The 20635-nt window shown below is 41.8% G+C and overlaps 1 protein-coding gene across 1 annotated transcript in view; it reads right to left on the bottom strand.

The window, feature by feature from the left end:
• Positions 1-20635, bottom strand: part of SLC35F1 (solute carrier family 35 member F1) — a 254425-nt gene that overhangs the window by 45377 nt on the left and 188413 nt on the right. Inside the window, exon 7 of the mRNA XM_035900698.1 lies at positions 7326-7453. Within this exon, the coding sequence (XP_035756591.1) occupies positions 7326-7453 (128 nt within the window). The remainder of the gene's footprint in view (positions 1-7325; positions 7454-20635) is intronic.

Raw genomic sequence — 20635 nt, 5'->3', positions numbered from 1 at the left:
GAAGGTCTGTAATACGGAGAGTGAACTGCTGATCTGCAGCGATACCAAAAAGAAAAAAGCTGGTCAGCAAACTCCCTATGGGAACAGCTGAGCTGAATCTTCCTTTTTAAACATTCATTGGACTTTTTCCCCCTCAGCCATAAGCCCTTTTTTTCACATTAGGGGTTTCTCATTAGCGCTGCCCTCCAGCAAATCATGCAGAGAATCAGCTGCACCCTCTGCTCAGCCTACTCTCCAGAGCAGCGGGATCAGTAAAATCAGTGTCGAGTCCATCCAGCATTGCGTCAAGTACATGCGATGGCTACGGAATTCCAGCATGTGACCTGGTAAGTTTAATGCAACAGCAAGTGACACACGTCCAGTAGGAGACACACCTTCGGACATTTGCTTTGGTTTTTCAAGGGAAAAAAGGGTTTGCTGCTCATTCGAGGACTCTCTCTATTCCAGTTTTCACACTACCTTCACAACACCACACACCCTTGATTCAACTGTACCTTACGCATGCATGGAAGCAGCCAAGATGTGAAACCTCACAGGGGTGGCTGCCGGGGGAACCGCATGGCAATTATGCTACCCTGCCACCGAAACCGTGTGCAGGGAAGGTGTGGGTGCTGGCAGCATTTCTGACAGGGTTATTTTAAGCAATTCAAATAAAAAAGGAGCATTGCTTTTACCTTTCATGTTTCTATTTGCTATCTCATCACAACTTAATCACTTTCTTGCATGATTCTCATGGAATTAATTTAAAAACTATTAATTTTTTTCATTCAGCCAATATGTAGGGTAGTCTGGGCAGGGAGACTGGTAAAAGAATCAGCTAGTGATGTCATTTGTTTAAAAAAAATGTAAAAATGTTTAATTTCCATGACATGGAAGAAACAAAAGCCAGAAGCCTGCTCCCAGTCTGAAACCTCTTTAAATCAGTATTTTGCCCACAAGATCTCTAATTTTTTTCTTGATGCCACATGACCAATGATGTTTCTATAACTGTTCCCATCAGCTCCTTGAATCTGTACTCAGGATTTTCTCTTTTTCCCTGCAGACACAGAAACGCCCTCAAAACTTTCACTAGAGAAAGACCTTCACCTACATCTGACTTGCATGCACCAATACCCAAGATGGGGATTATTACAGCTCCAGCTTTCCGTGTACATAAAAGAAATTCAGTGAGTTCTGGCAGTCACATTAAATGAAAGGTGGTGGTCACATCCAAGCCACGGCTCCTCTGCTCTCAACAATCTCCGCATGGACACGCTTTACTACCAACACAAGTGATCACATTTTGACTCTTTTTAAAAAAAAAACCAACCTTAGGACGCACCTCTTCATCCTCTCCTCTCATTACATGCACTCCAGCTGTGCTTATGCAAGAATTGTTCAAATGCCAGGAAGAGTTATCAACAAACTGACCACTGAAATGGCCTTTCTTTTAATTGTCTTCCTCCTCTGATTTTACATACCACCATCAGCAAAAGATTATTCTAAGACAGCAGTCAGCTCTGCCAGCAGTCATGTGTTTCTGCAGTAAAAAACTATTTTCTGGTTTGCTTCTCTCTAAAGTAAGATGACTGGATATGGGCTTTGAAGACCATTTTTTCAAGGTTACTCATTAGAAACTTCTCCATGTCATCAGTTGCTGTAAGCTATGCAGGGGATTAGATCCTAGCCTAGGAAAAGTCATGGATTTCTCCTGCAGAAAAACCTCTTCTTTTGCATTTCACCTGCAAAAATATGCAAAATGGGCACAGAATGCCAAAATCTCTGCCGTTGTAACAAGCACAACTCCACTGACTTTAATGAGATTTTGCATATTCATGTTAGTAAAAAGTTTGGCTCAGGGTGAATTTTGCCATTGGAGGCAGGAGCTCTGGATACTGAGAGCTCAGATGACTCCAAAACCATGTACAGAGACTGAGGATACCGTAGGGGCTGGTTTGCAAACCATGGGTATGTACCACAGTTAAAAGACAGAACCGCAACTTGAAGTGCAATAATAAATCAGATGCAAGATACACGCCACAGACTCTCACAGTATAAATGTATGGTATGCAACACTTCTGCACACGCTGACCTGCAAACCTTATTAACATTGCAGTATTCCCTCACTGCCCTGAAGCAGAACAGGAAAGTATGGTCAATCTTACATGCAGAGGATGGGGGGAGGAAGGGTAGGAGGGGAATTTATCTCTGCTTTTGAGATATTTCACATTAGTGAGCACTGGATAAGGTGGATCAACAACTTCAATATTGCAAATCCTCTGCTCCTCCCCTCCCAGATTTGATTCAAAATCATCTCAAACCTTCTGCCTCAACCCACATTGAATCCATAGGGACCAAGAACAAAGCAAAGTCTATTGCCATCCAGCACCGCTATAATAAGCACTTACTGCTGACTCCTTTCCTTTTCTGGTGGCAGTTGTTGAGGTATGAAAAGTGCCAGAGGTAATTGGAAGTATGATGTACTGCTGAGCCTTACAGTGATCTAAGAGTAGCTGAGAACATCAGCATCGTAGTTTTATTGTCTGTCTCCTGGTGTCTATAAATCCTGGCTTTTACTACCTTTGTTTTCATCATGCCAATCAAAGGCTTGATTGCACAAGGAATAAATTACCAGATAAATCACTATTTGGAAACACATCTCTCTCCTTGACAGAGCCTTATTTCTTGTGACATTGTCTGCATATTCTACAGTGCCACTATGCAAGGCATTGCAGAAATAGTCCAGATTTCTATGTGATGTCATAAACCAGAAAAAATATAACATTACCTTTAAGGAGTGCAACACAACAGTGTAATATGCAGGTGGATTGAACACTGTATTCACAGAAGAGAGAGCTAATTAACGTGGGGGCGACAGGGGAGAAAGCAGAGGTCAGTTTGCCCCATAACGAAGCTTGGCATGATGAGAAAGCACTTACCTGGCAGCAAAGGTTACAAACATTAGTGTCTTAACAGGCTTAGCAGAAGACATTATGGACTCAGTAGGATTGTGTGTGCCATACACTGTAAATGCAGTCAAAATGTAGTTTCAAACAAATTAAATATCTAGATCTAAATAACTTTGGAATCTAAAGAACTTCGGAATCTTTTAATTCCCTTTGCGGGAACTAATTTTATCAGCTGTGTGAAAGGCGTCTCTAACAGAAGTTAAAACACCCTTCTTGAATAGTTATTAAACCTTCCACAGGCCTACACCAGGGTTGTTTTAAAAACCATTAGGATAAATATGGAAACCGCTACTGCAGGCAGTCCTGAAAGTTTAATGCATAGTTTTTTAAAAAAGTCCATGGGATTGGGCGTTAGTGTACTCAGGAGTGTTTAATGCACTTTCTGGACCTGCTACAGCTGACATGCAAGAAGGCTGCAAAACCTACTGCAAGGCAGATTAATGCATCAAAGAGAAACTAAAGATCATTTTGCAAGTTTTTGGCCATCTGGGAATCAGGACACATGCGTCTGAGAGCAGTATGTGTGACTGATCCCTGGCACTTCTGGCACTTGTTGAAATACGTGGGTTTAGATATAAAACTGACCCATCAACAAACTACTGTGCCTTTTACCTGGTGTATACTCAATTTTTAAATGTACCCTCTAGAGAACAGTCTTCACTTACTAGCCTGAGCATTTTCATGGCTGTGGGAAGCTTGAGTTTCAATCCCTCCAGCTAAGAGGGAGTTAACGCAAGCCCCTTCTGAGGGCTACTGTTTGAACAGCTATGACTTTATGTAAAAGGTGGCTCTACCCTGGCAATCTGGAAGGCACTCCAGGCTTTCTGTAAGCATTTAAGGCACACTAAGATCATATCTAACAAATTGAGTTCCTCGCGGTACTTTGATGTAGGAATACTTAGCATTTGAATTTTAAAATGGAGGCAGGTATTTAGGCATCTGGCTCCATCAATACAGGAGCACTTGGGGCATGCAAAGAACCAGAACTTAAAGCTGAACTTAAACCAAAGGAGGAGCACCCTGAGAGGGTCAAACACATGTTTTCACGTCCCAAGACTGTGCTCTGAGCAGCAGTTACACACAGACAAGGGGATGTGAGATGTCTGTGATATTTTAGATATGTAGACAAATAGGTGTGGGTTTCTTGGATTGTTCTGTTAGATCTAGTTGCCCTTGGACTCACTGCAGGCACCTAAAGGGTACCCTGGATTTTATCTTTAGCAATTGACCTACACCTTGATGTCTGAAACATAAACAGTGCATTGGTTTTCAGTCTAATTTTTTTTAATGCCACCTAGTTTATAAGGGAGGTCTTTTACTTTGGTGGTTTTTTTGTTTGTTTTTTTTTTTTTTTTTAAAGGGAAAATTATGTGTTTCCAGGCTCCACAGTACTTTGTTCTCATCTTATGATGGAGCTGAGTGCCACATTCTCAGACAGTAATTAGAGAGTACATGAGGATTTGAAATAATCAAAAGTCCATCCAAAAGTAAAGGTTAGGTGCCATATTCATCTCTGATTTATGCCTGTGTATCCGCGTTCGCTGTGGTTCTGAAGGCATTCAGTGAAAGACGTATAGGAAGGTTTATTAGAAAATTCTGTTTACCCAGACCAAAACCAAAAGGTAATTTTAAAGGAAAGTATAGGAAAGACTTGGGTATGAAACAGTGGGGAAAGCAGAGCACCATTTTCAGTCTTTTCCTGGAATGATGACGAGATAATGTCAATTATAAAAAAAGATGGAGTTTAAACTAGAAACTTTGACAGCCCTAAGAGTTTAAAGCTACTTGGCAAACAAAGCTGTTGAGTGCTTGGAGTTGTTTTGTGGAAGCAGAATTGCAAATCAATTGCAATAAAGGTATATTTTTACAGTTAAACTTTGGCTTTTTGCTGAGAGCAGCTTAATGTTTTCTGCCTAAAAGCGCAACAAGCCCAGTACACTTGCATGTTAGTTTTGCATGACGGAGCAGAGATACCATGTGGAAAAAAAGGCTATGCTGTAAAACTGATTTCCTACTGAAATGGTCCATGTGCCACCACTATAAAAATATTGCAGGATCTTTCATTTACTGAAGTAACAATTTTAAAAACTCTTATATTCTCTCCATTAAAAAAGCCTTGGCGTAAAGCCTGTTGAGAATCAAATCCCCCAGAACTGACTTGAGGGGCTCGATTCTCAATCAATGTATACATTGGAATAGCTCCCACAGCCTTCAGTGGAAGCCGTGCTGATTTGTGGTGGGTAGTAATGGTTTCTCAGGTCTCCGTTCTGAAACGATTTGAGCACTTCTTGCTAGATGCCAGTGAGCATTTACGGCCTCACATATAGTGCTCCTGCAGGATCCTGCCTTTCAGAAGATGCTTGAGAGTGAGTGGTCCTGTTTGCTTCTTCAGAAATCAGATTCTAGGAAAAGCTTACTTTTTTTCATCTTTTACTTTCCATTCCTTCAGTCTTCATTTCAAACTATTGCACACTTTGACCAATGCTGTTTCAGGCCGAATAGTCCCCTGAGGTTCTTCTGTTTCATCTTTAAATGAAATAGGGTGTTGTTTGGCTACTTTTCATAAAATGTGTCATTTGATTGAACATCTTAATGCATTTCCTCATACTTGTCCCATTCTCGCCATATCTTTGGGCTTGTCTATACTTAGAAGCTCATTCAAATTAAGGCATGAGGTGAATATAAAATGCAACAGGTATTCCCCGTCACTCCATGTGTATCTGAGCAATCTAGGACAACTATGGGAAAAGGAGACACTGCATTCATTCCAGTCCTGGAAAAAAGCTTGACATCATTTGAGCTTCTACATCTTCTCTCTTTCAAGCTACATGGGAAAGAGACCTGAACTCTGTGTAATCGTTATGTGGACGAGGTCTAAAAAGGACACAACACAGTCTGTGTCCTGTGGCAGTTCTCCTGTTCCACCCTTCCTCTCTCTCTCAGTCTAAAAAGAGAGTGTGGCTCATTTCAGCTAACAAATTCCCTGCTGAGACTCAGGCAATGCCCTTGAACCCTCCTGCCTGCTCCCTCCTCGTGCTGCAGTTTTTGATCTCTTACACCAAAGGCCATGCTCATTGCAGAAGAGTGGGAGGGTTTGCATCTTCTGGAATCAGTGTTTCATGGGTCCGGCCAGATGAACCTCTGATACGTGCTTGTTAGTGGCTGTGGGAGATGGGATTTAATGACCGGGATTGTTCTGCTCAGTCTGCTGTTCCTACTTGCTATGAGTGAACACGCAAAAGAAGAAATTCAGCTTTTGCTTTTCTCTTCAAGGCTTTTGTAGCTATAAAATCGGACAGTATGAGGTTTACGGGGATTTATGTTTTATTCTATACTCAGTAATCTGTTTTGGAAAAGTGTTAAAAGCAATATGACATTGTTTGGGCATGTTTCAAAGACTCCTCAAACCAAGATCCTATCGGCAGAGGCATTTGTGAATATTTAGTATAAACCTCACATTCAGATTCCTTGAATTTATAGTCTGCTTCTATTTTTGCTTCTTATTCAGCTAAACAACCTCAGTATTTTCCGATATTACTTTTCAACCATGGAAGAGATATATTCCTAATTAGCTTTGATTCTGCAGGACATTAACTGGTGCTCCTCTATTTCACTGGCTCTAATGCAAACTTCAGGCAAATAAGGTATAAAATACACTGAACACTACCTAGTGTTGCCCAGTTATTTAGAGATAATGTAAAAAGGGTGTAGGTTTGTTTTAGAACAAGTAGCAACGGGTTATGCAATGATTTCTCAAGACAGACAGTTTCCACCCTCTTAAAAATGTTTCTATTATTCACTTTCTCCACTTAAATGGGAAGAAGCCTTACCCTTTTGTGTCTGTATTTAAAACATAGAGGTTAGATCTTTGGAGAAGTTGCTACCCAAGCTTTTGTTCACTGCATGTATAATTTTTTAAGGGAGCGCACACTTTTTGATAGCTGCAGCTAAGCTGTTATATAACATAACACATCTAACTGCTTGCATTAAAGTAAGACTTCTTCATCATAGCTACACTCATTTTACTTAATTACAACTTTTGCACTCAGATCTAATTATGGAATCCTAAAAGAAGTGCTTGCATTTTTTCCAAGCGCAATATAAAGTGAGAAAAACATTTCAGCCCATCTGAAAATATCTCCTTAAAGGACCAAATTAAGTAGATAATGCCAAAAATGTGATTATGAACGGTTTAGCACAGGAAAATAAAATGAAAGCCAGTATGTTTTTGTACAGTTTGGAAAATACTGAGTAATGAAAATGAACAAAAGTACACAGAAGACACAGGCAGCAACTAGTTCTTAGTGCACTGAAGCTTATGGACACTGCACCACTGACCCCACTGGGGCTATTACCTTACCTCAAATGAGTCCTTACCTGTACACTAGTAAGAGTGGTGTATTGATAAGCTTTGACTACCAGGTAATTGGCTTCTATATCTATTATCCCCAGGATCATGTACTTCCACCATCTCCTTTTCAAAATCGCCAGCAAGTTTTCTTCTCCTGTGGTAACAAACAAGAAGAATTATGTAAAAGAGAGGTTTACATGCACAAAATACCTGCCTGTCAAGAGAAATTTTCTAGAAGGTCTCTCGCATTTACAATATGCAGTTGAAAAGCACCATCTAAAAAGAGGTGAAAACTAACACACCCTATTTGTCTCACAGATATTAAAGCAGCCAGCTTGGTGAAGTAGTATGTGAGGGTCAGATTGTCACTTCACTTAAGATGTAAACAACGCCAGGAAAAACAAGTGCAGCTTGGGCAGACTGCAAATGTGTTCTCAGTTTTAGTTTTATATACACACACACTTATATACGTATATAAAATGCATAAAGCATTATACAATGAATAGAGCAGTTTATTACATACATTTATACTTTCCATACATACTGATAAGTGTTGCGTCACACATGATGCAAGAGGGTTTTGCCAGATGTGGGAGATTACCGGTATTTGCAAATATGATGGAATATTAGAGCAGGAGAGTAACAACATCACTTCGAGGCAGACTACAGACCCTGTTCTAAGGATGGTTATTACGATCCCAGAGGTTCAAAATATCAGACTCATTTAGAGAAAGGCTGCACTGAGACAGACAGATTTTGCGTGACAGGTTGCTCTGCTCCCAGGATCAATTTCTGCAGTAGGCGGGTTCACTGCCTTCTGCGGGAGCCCTGCCAATCACCCAGTACTTAATTTCCACCACGTGAAGACTGACAGTACAATACGGTCTGCAGATCAAACCCACAACTTTCAAAAGGTCAAAGCATTCCTCACGCTAGGCTAGGGATTATTATTGTTCTCCGTTCAAAAGAAACTAGCTCATTAGTGAGGATGAGCAAACCTGTTACTTATTTGCATTACAGTAAGCTCCAGACATGAAAGGGCCAGACATCCCGGCTGGGACTGGACACAGTATGACTGGAGGTCTTTAAGAGTCTCTAGCCTAAACAGGGATCTAAGTAGGGTTGATCTGTACTGCCAAAGTGCCATAAATGGAGCTTGAACTGTCCTGAAAGTTTAAAAAACAACCCCACTATTCTGAGATTTGTTCATGTTCCTGCAGGCTTTCTAAGTGCCTGTGATCATCAAAATGAGTGGTGGAAAATACAGAAGAAAAGGAACATTATTGTCAGTCGCCACCAAAACTTGCTCAGGCTTCCCAATTGCCCCTCATCATTTTCTATCATCGCAAGAGTTTTTGCTCTCTGATTCAAATAGACCCAGTGACATGTGTGCTGCCATACCATCAGAAATAGAATCATAGAAGCTCTATAGCACAGGACTACGTCCGATCTTATAAAATGCAATCACAGAAAAATGGATAATTACTTCAGAAGCTGATTCAGGATCTTAGATGTTAAATCTTGGCCCCACTGAATGACCTGAATGGGTATTTATCTGAACCAAGCATCCAAATCATTTGACATTTGTTCATTAACAGGTGCTCACACATACACACCTCCAGTGGGATATTATTAGGCAACAACCTAATTATTTATTAGAGCGATGACACTGAGTGCAAAACTAAATCCTAAAAAGCTTTCCTTCCTTCTCTCCCTTCTCTTTTTCTCTTTCTCTTCCTCTCAGTAAGCAGTGGAGAAATAGTAGAAACAAGGTGGTGAGTAGGCTAATTATTTAAGACCCTAAATAAGAATGAGTCAGTACATTCAACCATAACCACACTTGCCTGTAACCACCAACACACAGGAGAACTCACTAAAAAGAAATACAGGAACAACGCGCTGACATGAATTATGACTACATTGATGTATTTGTTAGGATGATTTGAGCATGAAGAAAGAGGGACATTATATATATTATATTTTTAATACATTTAGGGAGGTATTTTCAAAAAAAAGCATTTGAGATTAGATGTCCTAATTTCTACTAAAATTGGTGTAAAACACGCAGATAGATCCTTTCCAGGTAATGAAACTATATCTGTAATCCTTGTGCTGCCCAGATAATACCTTTAAAACACCAGCTGAAAAACATCAATGCCATGGGAAAGGCATGTTTAGCACTTCACAGCAATTCTTCTTGTTAATTGTAAAGGGAAAGTTTAAAAATCAAAGACGTTAAACTATTAGACAGTATAAACCTCTCAGAGTCACCGCAGTCTCTATTCCAACACCGACCCAAGACTGGTTTTGTAACAGTAAGACCTTGGTGGTACCTACAAAGCAGAGAGAAGCAGCAGGTTCAAGAACTGGCACTGACATTAGGCTGCTTGAGCAAGGACTACAGACAAATTTCAAGGAATTTTTTGGTACCTTTGGTTTGCCAGTGCTTGTTTTCTCCAGCTTCAATTTCCAGCCACAGACCGTTGTACTCTTCAGATGTGGCCAAATAAGTTAGCTTTAAAAAGGAATGTATGGTCATGACCTCTGGCTAACAGGTAAAGTCAGAGTTTCCAGAGATGGAAATTAAATCTGTGATTTTAACTGACACACACAGTTCTCTCTTTTGCTTTCTCAAACCTTTCTGGGCTAATGACAGAAATAAGAAAAATATTTGGCAAGTGGTGTTTTATCTTTGGTATACAGCTCTGCGACATTCCAAAATGCAAAAAATCAGGTTCAGCTGAGAAGGCTCTGCAGAGCAAAAAGCAATGCTGAAATTAATTTATGCAGGCACCGTGCAGCTCTGATGAACACTGGTTTAGCTTCACAGCAAGTGTCTTTGTCTTGCCCACTGGAAAGTAGAGAGATGTACAGGCATTCAGCATGACAAAAATAAAATAGTGAATTTGTTCCTGGAAAAAAATCTTGTGCGGGAGCTGCATCTTTCTCTGTGGAACATACTCAGTCTTCACTTCCACTCACTTGCTGCATCTCCTGTTACTTAGTGTGCAAGAAAGGTCTGGCTTCTGACCTGCATCCCTGGGCCCACATTATTATCATTTATTGTTATCATGTCGGTTGTGCAGATCTACAAGCATTAGCAAAACTGATGGACCCCATTTGAGCATCTATCTGAGCAAAAAGCAAGGCACGTTTAACATTGTTAATCTGGGGACTGTTATTTCTTTACTACTCTCTATTTTTTTTGGCATTGCCATCACAATTCACAGAAGGGAATGAATCGCTCCTGAAGTGGGAGATTTTATGCAGAGAAGGGCAGGGGAAAGATGATCAGCTGCAGTGAGTGTCAGTCCAATGCTATGGGCAAATCACGGAAGAGGCAGGCGGACTCCCGGTTTTGAGATGGGGCTGAAATAAAGCCACACCATATCCAAATGCCACACTGTCGCAAGAGTGGCCCAGTAGAAGGCAACAGTGGAAGACAGTGTGGAGAAGGCATGGGCTGTCAGCAGGACAGGACCTCGGGACAGCAATCACAGATGGCATCCTCCCGGAGCTCAGCAACAACATGGAGAAGTGAAATGGGAGTTAGGGAGATAAGTGGGAAGCCTTGACTTAACCTGAGGTGATTAAAATGAGAAGCAGAGGGAATCAGGAGCTTCATTCAAAAGTCTAGATTCTGAATAGTAATAAACATCACCTTGGCATAAAAAAAAAAATGAGGGAAAAAGGTTTAGGTTTTGCAGTTTTTACTAATTTTGCAGAGAGACTCACACTTGACAGTTATATATACAGAGGACCTCTCAGAGTTTGGAAAAAAGCTACAGCTTTGCCTCTGCTGGCTCAAATTAAAAATCAACAAATAAGCTGCTTGGTAGAAGAGATGATTTTACATCATATAATAAGGATTTACCCCTGAGGGGTTACAAAATTAAAAATAAATTAGAGAGAAAATTAAAAGAGGCTTTAGCTGTGCAGTATCTACCAAAAATACATATATACATGTGCAAAAACCTTTTCACATTCACCCACACAGCCGCAGAGGCACAATAAAAAAACCAACAGCCATTAAGACAGCAAATTCCCAATTATTTGTGTATGGGCTTGGGACACAGGTAGAATAACAGCACTGCTAGACCAGAAAATAAGCATATTGCTTCTCTTTCATCCGCTGCAGTCTCTCCCTTTTAATTCAGATGACAACTTGCTATTTAGATCAAGATCATCAAAGGAGCTGTGCTCTACTTCTGCTTTACAGAGCTCAGTGGAAGACACCTCAGTGCGCGCAGGAGACTTGCAAGGGGGAAAGCAGCACGGAGAGGGAGGGCTGCTGGGCGTGCGGGTCCTCCCCTGCCTCCAACAGGAGCGTCAGGGTCAAGCTACATGGCAAAGAGGTAAAAGTCTTCCAGAGAATGAAGGTCAGACCAGAACTGACTTATTATCACTTTCTTTGAAAAAGAATCCCAGTTACAAAACACAATTACTGGATGTTTGTTTCTTTTCCATTTTAACCCATTATACCAAGTCTTGTGGATACAAAACTTCACCAGTACCAATGTTGCTTCTCTACAGACTTTGTAGTCATCCGGCCTTGCTGCAGGACCTGGGGAAGGAGGCAGTCGAACAGGGTAATCACATGCAGGGGTAACACAGATCTTCCCTGTATTACTATGCCAAGAGGCTCCCCTGCTTGTCCCTGCTTGGCCAGGTTGCTGGTTCAGGGGACTTAAAGCCCCTTGTAGAAGGCTTTCAGCTCTCCACAAAGCTCAAAAGAACTGTCCCTCTTCTGTACGAATTTAAATCCATGACCCAGAATGGTTTTGTATTTCCTCATATATCTATTTGTATTATTGATGACTACTTTATGGTAACGGTAATACTGTTGCCTAAAGGCAAAACACCACCACTGCTTAATTATTTATGCAGCAGAGAAAATGTTCTCTTACAGGAATGCTCCTCCAGCCTGGCTTCACAAAAAACCTGAACATACTCTCTTCACCTTATGGATGACTGCTTGCAGGCTGCACTGCTTTTGTCCTATACCATGTTTTCAGTAAGCCTTCTGGGAGACTAGGTAGCCTCAGCTCCTTTTGCCCCCTCTGAACGTCTGGTCTTACCCAACCTGATCTTATCCAGACCTCCCTTCTGTTTCCTCTCCCACGATGGGAAAACTGCATAACCCACAGACATGCTGCTGGTGTAACAGCCCTGAGTTGCTACTGGAAGCAGCTACCGTGCCCTCCAGCTGCTGGCCACGGGTTCCTGCCGCTTGCCCTGTCCCAGCACTGGTGCTTGCGAGGCTGCACAGTGAGCCAGGGCAAAGAACTGCCTGGAAACAAAGATTTGGGGGTTTCAGATCAATTTTCAAACTGTGTCCTGAGCATTCTGTGACCAAAGTAACGTTAGTCCCATGGGAGGTGAGTAGCAAGGCATAGGGGACCCTGGCAGGGGACAACTACCTCCTTCTCTGGCACAGGCGGAATCGTGCATGCCTCCCGCTTGTCTCAAGGTGACAGCAGCCATCAAACAACCCCAGCAGCCATCTCCACTGCCCTCACTGCAAATATGCACTGTACGATGAGGCTGCAGGTTGTCCTGCCGTGTGTGTTGAAGCAAACCTGCAATGAATGGGTGGTGCTGCTGAGGTGGAACTCAGTCACGGGAGACGAGCTGGCATACTCGCCTCGCCAGGGGTAAGCTATGTCATGGCAAGGTGTTTTCACCTTCTTAGGAGGGAAATCTTATTTACCAGTCACAATTGACAGGATTTTTCAGTTTTGAAGGGGTTCTATTTATTTTCGTTGTCTGTTTCAACTCTGTAGTGTTTGAATACCTACCTTTCATACTAACATTTACTTGGCTGGCACTTTAGAAAAAGGTACTTTATATAACCTTTGATCTCCAGATTATCATAGGAGTAACACAAACTGAAGGTAAGGTTTGTGCCCTTTCTGTCTGCTACTTTTGTCATTTTGATCCTCCTCTTTTCTATAATATGCTTAGCCTATCAACATGACATAATGCAGCCTTCCAGCTACTAAATTACAAGCTCATCTGAAGTATTTAGACTTGCTGTTTTCTTTTACAGATTTTGCAAATCAGTCTGGTTCAGCCCTGGATATAAATCGTAATAAGCTGAAGTCAGATCTAGGATTTTGAACATGCATTTTTATGAAACATGAAAGGATTACTTTCTGGTGTCTTGATTTTGATGCAGCCTAAGCTCTGTGGTTAGATCAGATAATCTTCAGATGTCTTCTTTCATGAGATTGCTGGTCATACAATTTACTTCTAAGAGCAAATGACAACTAAAACTGCAACAATAAAGTAGTTGGCGATTTTGCAGATGCCTCAGTTTCTCTCTCTCTGCCCACCCACCATATTGCATACAGTTTTTCCCTCGGTGGCAGGCACGATGCTGTAAGTTACGGCCACGTGTAACTGCAGGAAAGAGCCCATGTCAAGAACTGTGTGAGGCCTGAAGAAAGCTCTATTCGTTGTGCACTCTTTCAAAAAACAGACCTCTACGCTCCCAGCCCTTTAAAATGTCAAGACAAAAACCACTGTGATGTTTCTAGCACAAAAATTTTTCATTTAAGTTGTTTTATCTCCCAGGCTAAACTTAGGTAAGCACCTTTCCTGAAACAGCAGACTGCAGCCTGGGAGAAGCCTTTGCACCTCTGTGGTGCAGAGGGGCACGAGCACACCAAGAATCTGGAGCCTTCCCTCAGACCTGAGATTTGATTACGTCCTTATGTCTTCATGCATGAAATTTTCACAGTTGATTTCTGATCTACAGAGTTCTCAGATTTAATCACAGACTCATAGAGTGTTTTGGGTTGGAAGGGATCCCTAGAGGTCATCTAGTCCAACCCCCCTGCAGTGAGCAGGGACACCGCTAACTAGATCAGGTTGCTCAGAGCCCCGTCCAACTTGGTCTTGAAGTTACCTCTGAGCTAACGCTGTTGTCTGCCAGCTTTCAGGGTTAAATCTGGCTCTGCAGTCAGGCCCTTTTTTCATTGTTTATCCTATTTTATCCACTGTGAAGCTACTTACAGCACTGCAAAGAAAGGTTTTCAAAAGAAAAAAAAATCTCATTTTCAAATTTACCAGAGTGTTAGTGAAATTAAAGAAATCTATATATATCTCTGTATATCATTTATAGATGTGTAATTTGCATGAATAATTTATCCTTGTGGATAATCTTGGGCATGTTAATCATATTCACAAGACTTACTTAAAGTCAAATAATCTTAAAAGAAATAATGTTCATTGTTTAAGGCAGAAGAATCAGGGTGCATGAGGTTTTTTTTTCCCCTTTCATCAACTCATTACAAAAAGTTGGTCCCAGCCACCTACCCACTCTGTGACATTTTTCCCGCAGCAGACAGATATGAATAATGAATTATCTACTTATTATTTGTGATTCCTATAAAATTTATTCCCCAAAGCATGAGATTTGCCTGAGATAGTAAAAAAAAAAAGACACAATGCAAATTGTACTTATTATTAACCACCCATAGATCAAGCAGACCCAACTGAAGCCTTGTCTTTAGAAGGCAATAAGAAGAGAATAAGGAAGTGAAGGAGCATGTATCTTTCTCCATTCCCCATCAATAATGTTTGAACACACTGATCCAATTTAAATCTAATCTGACACAGATAGAGTGCAAAGATATTTGTTCCTACAGGTTTAATATGCATAGGTAACTAAGCAGAAGAGAGACATTGCCGCCACTAAGTACAGGATCAGAGGTAAACTCACTACTTACTAGACATCAGAGTCTGGACTCTGAGTCTTCTTAGGTACCAGCTCATTCAACCCTGAGACATAAATCCGTAAGAGATAAGGCAATCCTGGTTCTGGGACTTACCAAACTACTACCTAGTAGCAGGTGCTGGCATGAAATACGAGCAAGGACTGCATCCAACATGCGTTGAGCACAAAAGAGAACCTGCTATTTACATGAAGCCTAAAGGTATCTATTAAGAATGAAATCTGTCTGCTGATGACTACTAAGAGGACAGTACTATTAAGAGGAAAAAGGCTATTGGTGAATGAAAATGGGAGCATTGCCTTTTCTGGTATGAGCACTATGGGAGCATACACACTCCAAAACTACGACAATTCTTCTTAGGTTAGCAATAGCAATGGGCCATTTTAAAGTAGAATTAGATGGGAAGCTGATGTTAAAGAAGCACCACTGGCAGAATTAAAACTGCATCTGGAGTCTATAGTGTTAACCGAAAATGTATAAAATCCTAATACCCAGCACTATTTCACATCATTGCCCTGGGCCAAGGGGAGAGCTGAAGAGTTCAGAATCATTAGGGCTTGATGGATCAAGACAAATACGGCTTTACAGATGCTCAGTGATCTCTAGAGGTATTTCAGTATTCTTCTGTGTTAAAAGGCTGCAAACACGCACTCAGTCCTCTTGGAGCATCTATTTGCGGTACCAGCTGTGGGAAAAGCTAGTGGAGTTATTTCCCTTCTGAGACTTTCCTCACACCACTGTTGGTGAACTGGAATAAGGTTTGCTATGCTTCCAAATTAAATATCAAATATTATCCCTGGAGGAATACAGAACCTTTGGGAATGTGTCGCCATCATGGGTTATAGTAAAAGCCTCACATCAGAACAACCACAGATTATTCAAGAAACACCACTAATTACACATGAAGCAGAAAATGTAGGAGCTGGCACTTGGTTAAAGCAATTGTGGGGCTGATCCAGGACACTTCTTGTCTCCAGGGTGACCAGCAGCAGAAGCTTAAGAGAAGCACGCAAAACACACTAACCCATTGTGGTTCCTTCCTTGTTGGCCACAGCATGAGCACCTTGTTTTATGCATGGCAGGAATTCCAAAAGGCATGAGTCGACCCAGTTAAGAATAGAGAAAATGCAGACACGAGCACGTAGAAATATGTGAAACCCAACAGCTTCAAATAACATCCAGAGTTCGTGCATTCAATAATTTGCCTATTTCATGACAGGCAAATAGGAGGGAGGCAAATAGGATAGGGAGAGGAGTGGCTGGAGAGCCACTGTGGAAAGGGATCTGGGGGTGCTGGTTGACAGCGGGCTCAATGTGAGCCAGCAGCGTGCCCTGGCAGCCCAGAAGGCAAACCCCATCCTGGGGTGCATCAAACATGGCATAACCAGTTGGTCAAAAGAGGTGATTATCCTGGTGGGTTCAGCGTTGGTGTGGCCTCACCTGGAGTACTGTGTGCAGTTCTGGGCCCTGCAATTTAAGAATGATGTGAAGGTCCTTGAATGCATCCAGAGGAGGGCAACAAAGCTGGTGACAGGGCTGGAAGGAATGTCCCATGAGAGGCAGCTAAGTACTTTGGGCTTGTCTAGTTTGGGAAGAAGGAGGCTGAGGGATGACCTCATTGCTCTCTACAGCTTCCTGAGAAGGGGAAGCAGAGGAAGGTGCTCAGCTCTTCTCCCTGGGATCCAGTGATAGGACATGTGGGAATGGTTCAAAGCTGGGGAAGTTTAGACTGGAAATTAGGAAGCATTTCTTTACCAAAAGGGTGGTCAAACATTGGAACAGGCTTGCTAGAGAAGAGGTCAATGCCTCAAGCCTGTCAGTGTTTAAGGGACATTTGGACAATGCCCTTAATAACATGCATTCACTTTTGGTCAGCCCTCAATTGGTCAGGCAGTTGGACTAGGTGATTGTTGCAGGTCCCTTCCAACTGAAATTGTTCTGTTCTGGTCTGCTCTGTTCTATCCTATTCTATGACACTTTCAGGAGTCATACACACCAGAAATCTCTAGGTTGTGTCTATAATGCTCAAAAATACTTAAAACCCCCCTTATTTATATCCTTTGCAGCATGACTACTGATGTTACTAACAGCATAAATAATCACTGAACCATGCTAATTAATTGGCATACCACACAGCTACCATGTCAACTAGACATTTATAGGCAATTCTGCTGAAGAAACTGGCTATTTGTTATCACATAATCCTGAATGAGTTACCCAGAAGGACCATTAAGATTAGAAGTCAGGCCAGATATTTTTTTAGCTGACAAGGTGTTTGGAGCAGATGATATTTTGTTGTATCTGTTGTGTATCTAAAACAATGGGGTCTTGATGGGACCTTTGGAAATTTTGCAATATTAGTATCCAATAACCAGATAAACAAATCAGCATTATATATCCATACATCTACATAAAGGAGCAAGCAATCTGGGAGACAACAGGAATGATGGAGAGCAGCCCTCCATCCTAGGTAGGCACCAGGCATGCACTTCTTTCCTCCTGAGCTGGCAGAACTGGGCTAGAAAAAACTTTGCCATGGAGTCAGGTCTGTAGCATTTCTGACAAGAAAAATACAAATTTTCCATGATTCAAACTGTAACAAGACAGTTTATAGGTTTATGAAGGACCTCTAGCATGTGTATAGTCAGAGTAGCACATTTTTGTGCATTTTTTGCCAGCTTTCACGCTCACAGTTGTCAGAACTAGCACATAAGTGCAGTCATACACAGAAAGGTGGAGAGCTGTGCAAGCTGATGCAATACAGTTCAGATATTGTTTTGCTCTAGATAGAACATTAAATGTTAATTAAATGCTCAGTGTGTATCAGCTTAGCTTCAGTAAACTGGTCAAAGTAGCTTTGTAGCAGGGACTGAAGCTTACCTGGCCTTGTATTTGAGCAAAATAATGACTGGCATACAAAGTGATAACCAACATCTACAGACAAAGGAAATTTTGTGTCCCTGCCTAGTATAGTCTTAAGCTAGTCTATGAAGTCTGAAAAATACAGAATCTAATTATAGTAGCTGTGCAACTGAAATAATGAGGAGATTGAGAGTGAGACTGACAAGCAGTTAGATGCCATGCTAGCAAGCTGGAGGTCTGCAGTCCACCAAAAGCCTGGCAAAAATTACCTGCAGTGGCATGTACAAGCTGAGAGATATTCAGTCAGTGTTATTATAACCTGAATTAAGCATCTAGTGCTGCTGCTGATTGGAGATTACACACACGCTTAAGGTATCAAAAAAAATAACTAACTGAATATAACATGTATTATCTTTCCATGGTAGAAGGTGATGGCCAACAAAAGTACAGTAGAGAAATCTAGGATCTCCTTAAATATATAGAAAAAAACATTGTAGTTCAGATCCTCAGCTATGCAGGAGAGCTAATGCCGCTGTGCTGCTGCGTAATCAAAGACCAGTATTACACTTGCTACTTGCTATACTGTCATAACAGAGAAACCCCAGTAATTCATCCAGTATGAAACCAAATGGTGCATCTTGGAAAAGCCAAGTGTGGGTTTAGGAAGAGCTGGTGCAAAGGGCAGAACCTGGAGCCAGCACATAAGCAGGTGCTTCCCAGAACAGTGGTTTTGGGCCCACTGGGGTCCAGTCCCAGGAGAGCTGGGAGTTCTGGGAGGGCAGGAAGAGATCAGTGGGGGAGGCAGCTGCTGGAAGAAGCAGCCAATACACCCATTTTGGCTTCAGGGTAAATGCAAGTAGATCGCAATGGTGTATTAGGACCCCTCCTGAAATAATCACTCGGTGCTTGACATCTCTGAAACTCTCGGTCACTTTCTGGAAACTCTCCTGTAATATGTGGTACTGCATCACATCATGTTCAGCAAGGCACACTAAAAAATAAACAGCTTCCACTCCTTCCCACCAAGAATTCAAGAGAACGTGTATCTGAAAACACTGTGGGGAGGTAAGCAAACCTGACACAGCAGCTGTGGAGAGTGACTGCTCCTCTCTTGATCCCAGCTGATTGCCACAAAACTCAAAAAATCTCCAGCAATAAAAAAGCAGTGATACTCGCAATGAGCAACCTTATTATAGAAAAGCGTTTCCCTTACAGGAATCCTGATTTATAAGCAAATTGCTGAATACCTCACTGGCATCTATCTTACCATGTTGTCTGTGCTTTAACAGTAAGTGACACAGCAGCCTTTCCGCAACATTGAGAGATAACACCCAATTAGAAATATGACCGAGTCCTTTTTTAGGAGAGGAAATACTAATGTGTCAGGAAGATATTCTGGCTGATAACTGCAACATGAAGTTCTATAACGTGAAACTGCAGGGTTAGAGTAAGAGGAACTTGCATCATGTGCAATTAACGTCCAAGCAGAAATTCCATCAACTGATGAGGTATCCAACCATCAAAGTGTGAATTGCAGCTATGTATCGCAACTATAGGATGTTGCCTTATGCATCCATCTGGTTAGCGACACCAACAAAACCTTTCCCATCTTGCCATCTATCATTTTGTTCAGGAGTGCATCTTCCTGTGCTTACAAGCATGCCTGTCTGACTCAGACACTCCTGATATTCTCTGACAACTTCATCAATCCAGTTGCGAAAGAGTCATCATTTTTCTCCTTTCCCCCTGTTCCACAGCTGAATCCCAGGGACCGTTCAGTCATGCAACAACTGTTCAGCACATGAAAGAAGGGAGCCAATGCACCTTCCCAGCACTAGCTGCCGATACAGGTGACAGAGCGCCGAGGGCTGCAAAGCACAGAGAAAGCATTTTTGGTATTTTATATATGAGAGTGTCATAGTGATCCATCCAATGCTGAGCAATGCATCAGCACGATGCTTCAAGAGGAAACCATCCCAAAAGTAGGGGTCACCTTACCAACTCCATCTCTCAGAAAACTCATCAACACAGGCAGAATAAAGGTATATCACACAGGATCAGGCAGTCAGAGAGCCTGAGCAGGCTGCCTGACCCTCTCGGAGAAGAGAAGTTACCTCAGTTTCAGTGTGGAAGACTCAAACTTCATCATAAAGGCCATGATGGGTAAGTATGAAATCTTGCTTGCCAGCAACAGTAAAACAGCCCCAGACCGTGAGAGAAGTGGAATAATAAGCTTTCAGGAAATGCAGTTAATATAATAATTCCCATAAAACACTGGGTAGCATCTAGCATCAAGAAAACTTTCTTGTTGTAAAGAAAAACCAGATGGAATTTTTCTATGGAAGACAATTCACAGGTGATGAACCTGCACGTGAACTGGATGGGAAAAGGAGGTAGTAGCTGCTGCTGATCCCTGAACTATAGAAAAGAAAGGCAACAGTTCTGTAAGCCCATCAAACAAGAACGAAGGCACCTCTGAACATCCCATAACTGTTCCCATTCTTTGATACTTAAATACACATTCATAATTGTTTAGAATTATGACCTTGATTTTCCACAGCCTTTTGCTGAGTGAGTACAACCTGGGTGAGGATGCATGACACCTACTTTGTCCAGTGTGGTAATGGCTCCATGAAGTGCAGAACAGCAGAGTCTGGGCTCTCTGTCATGTGGAAGCAGCACTGGGTGTTTCAGCTCACATCTTCAGCAGATCTATAAATCGGGTAACGTATTCC

Source organism: Egretta garzetta, unplaced genomic scaffold (assembly GCF_000687185.1).
Source record: "Egretta garzetta isolate BGI_Z169 unplaced genomic scaffold, ASM68718v1 scaffold18, whole genome shotgun sequence".
NCBI classification, from domain to species: Eukaryota; Metazoa; Chordata; class Aves; order Pelecaniformes; family Ardeidae; genus Egretta; species Egretta garzetta.
This window is presented reverse-complemented; position numbering and strand designations above follow the sequence as displayed.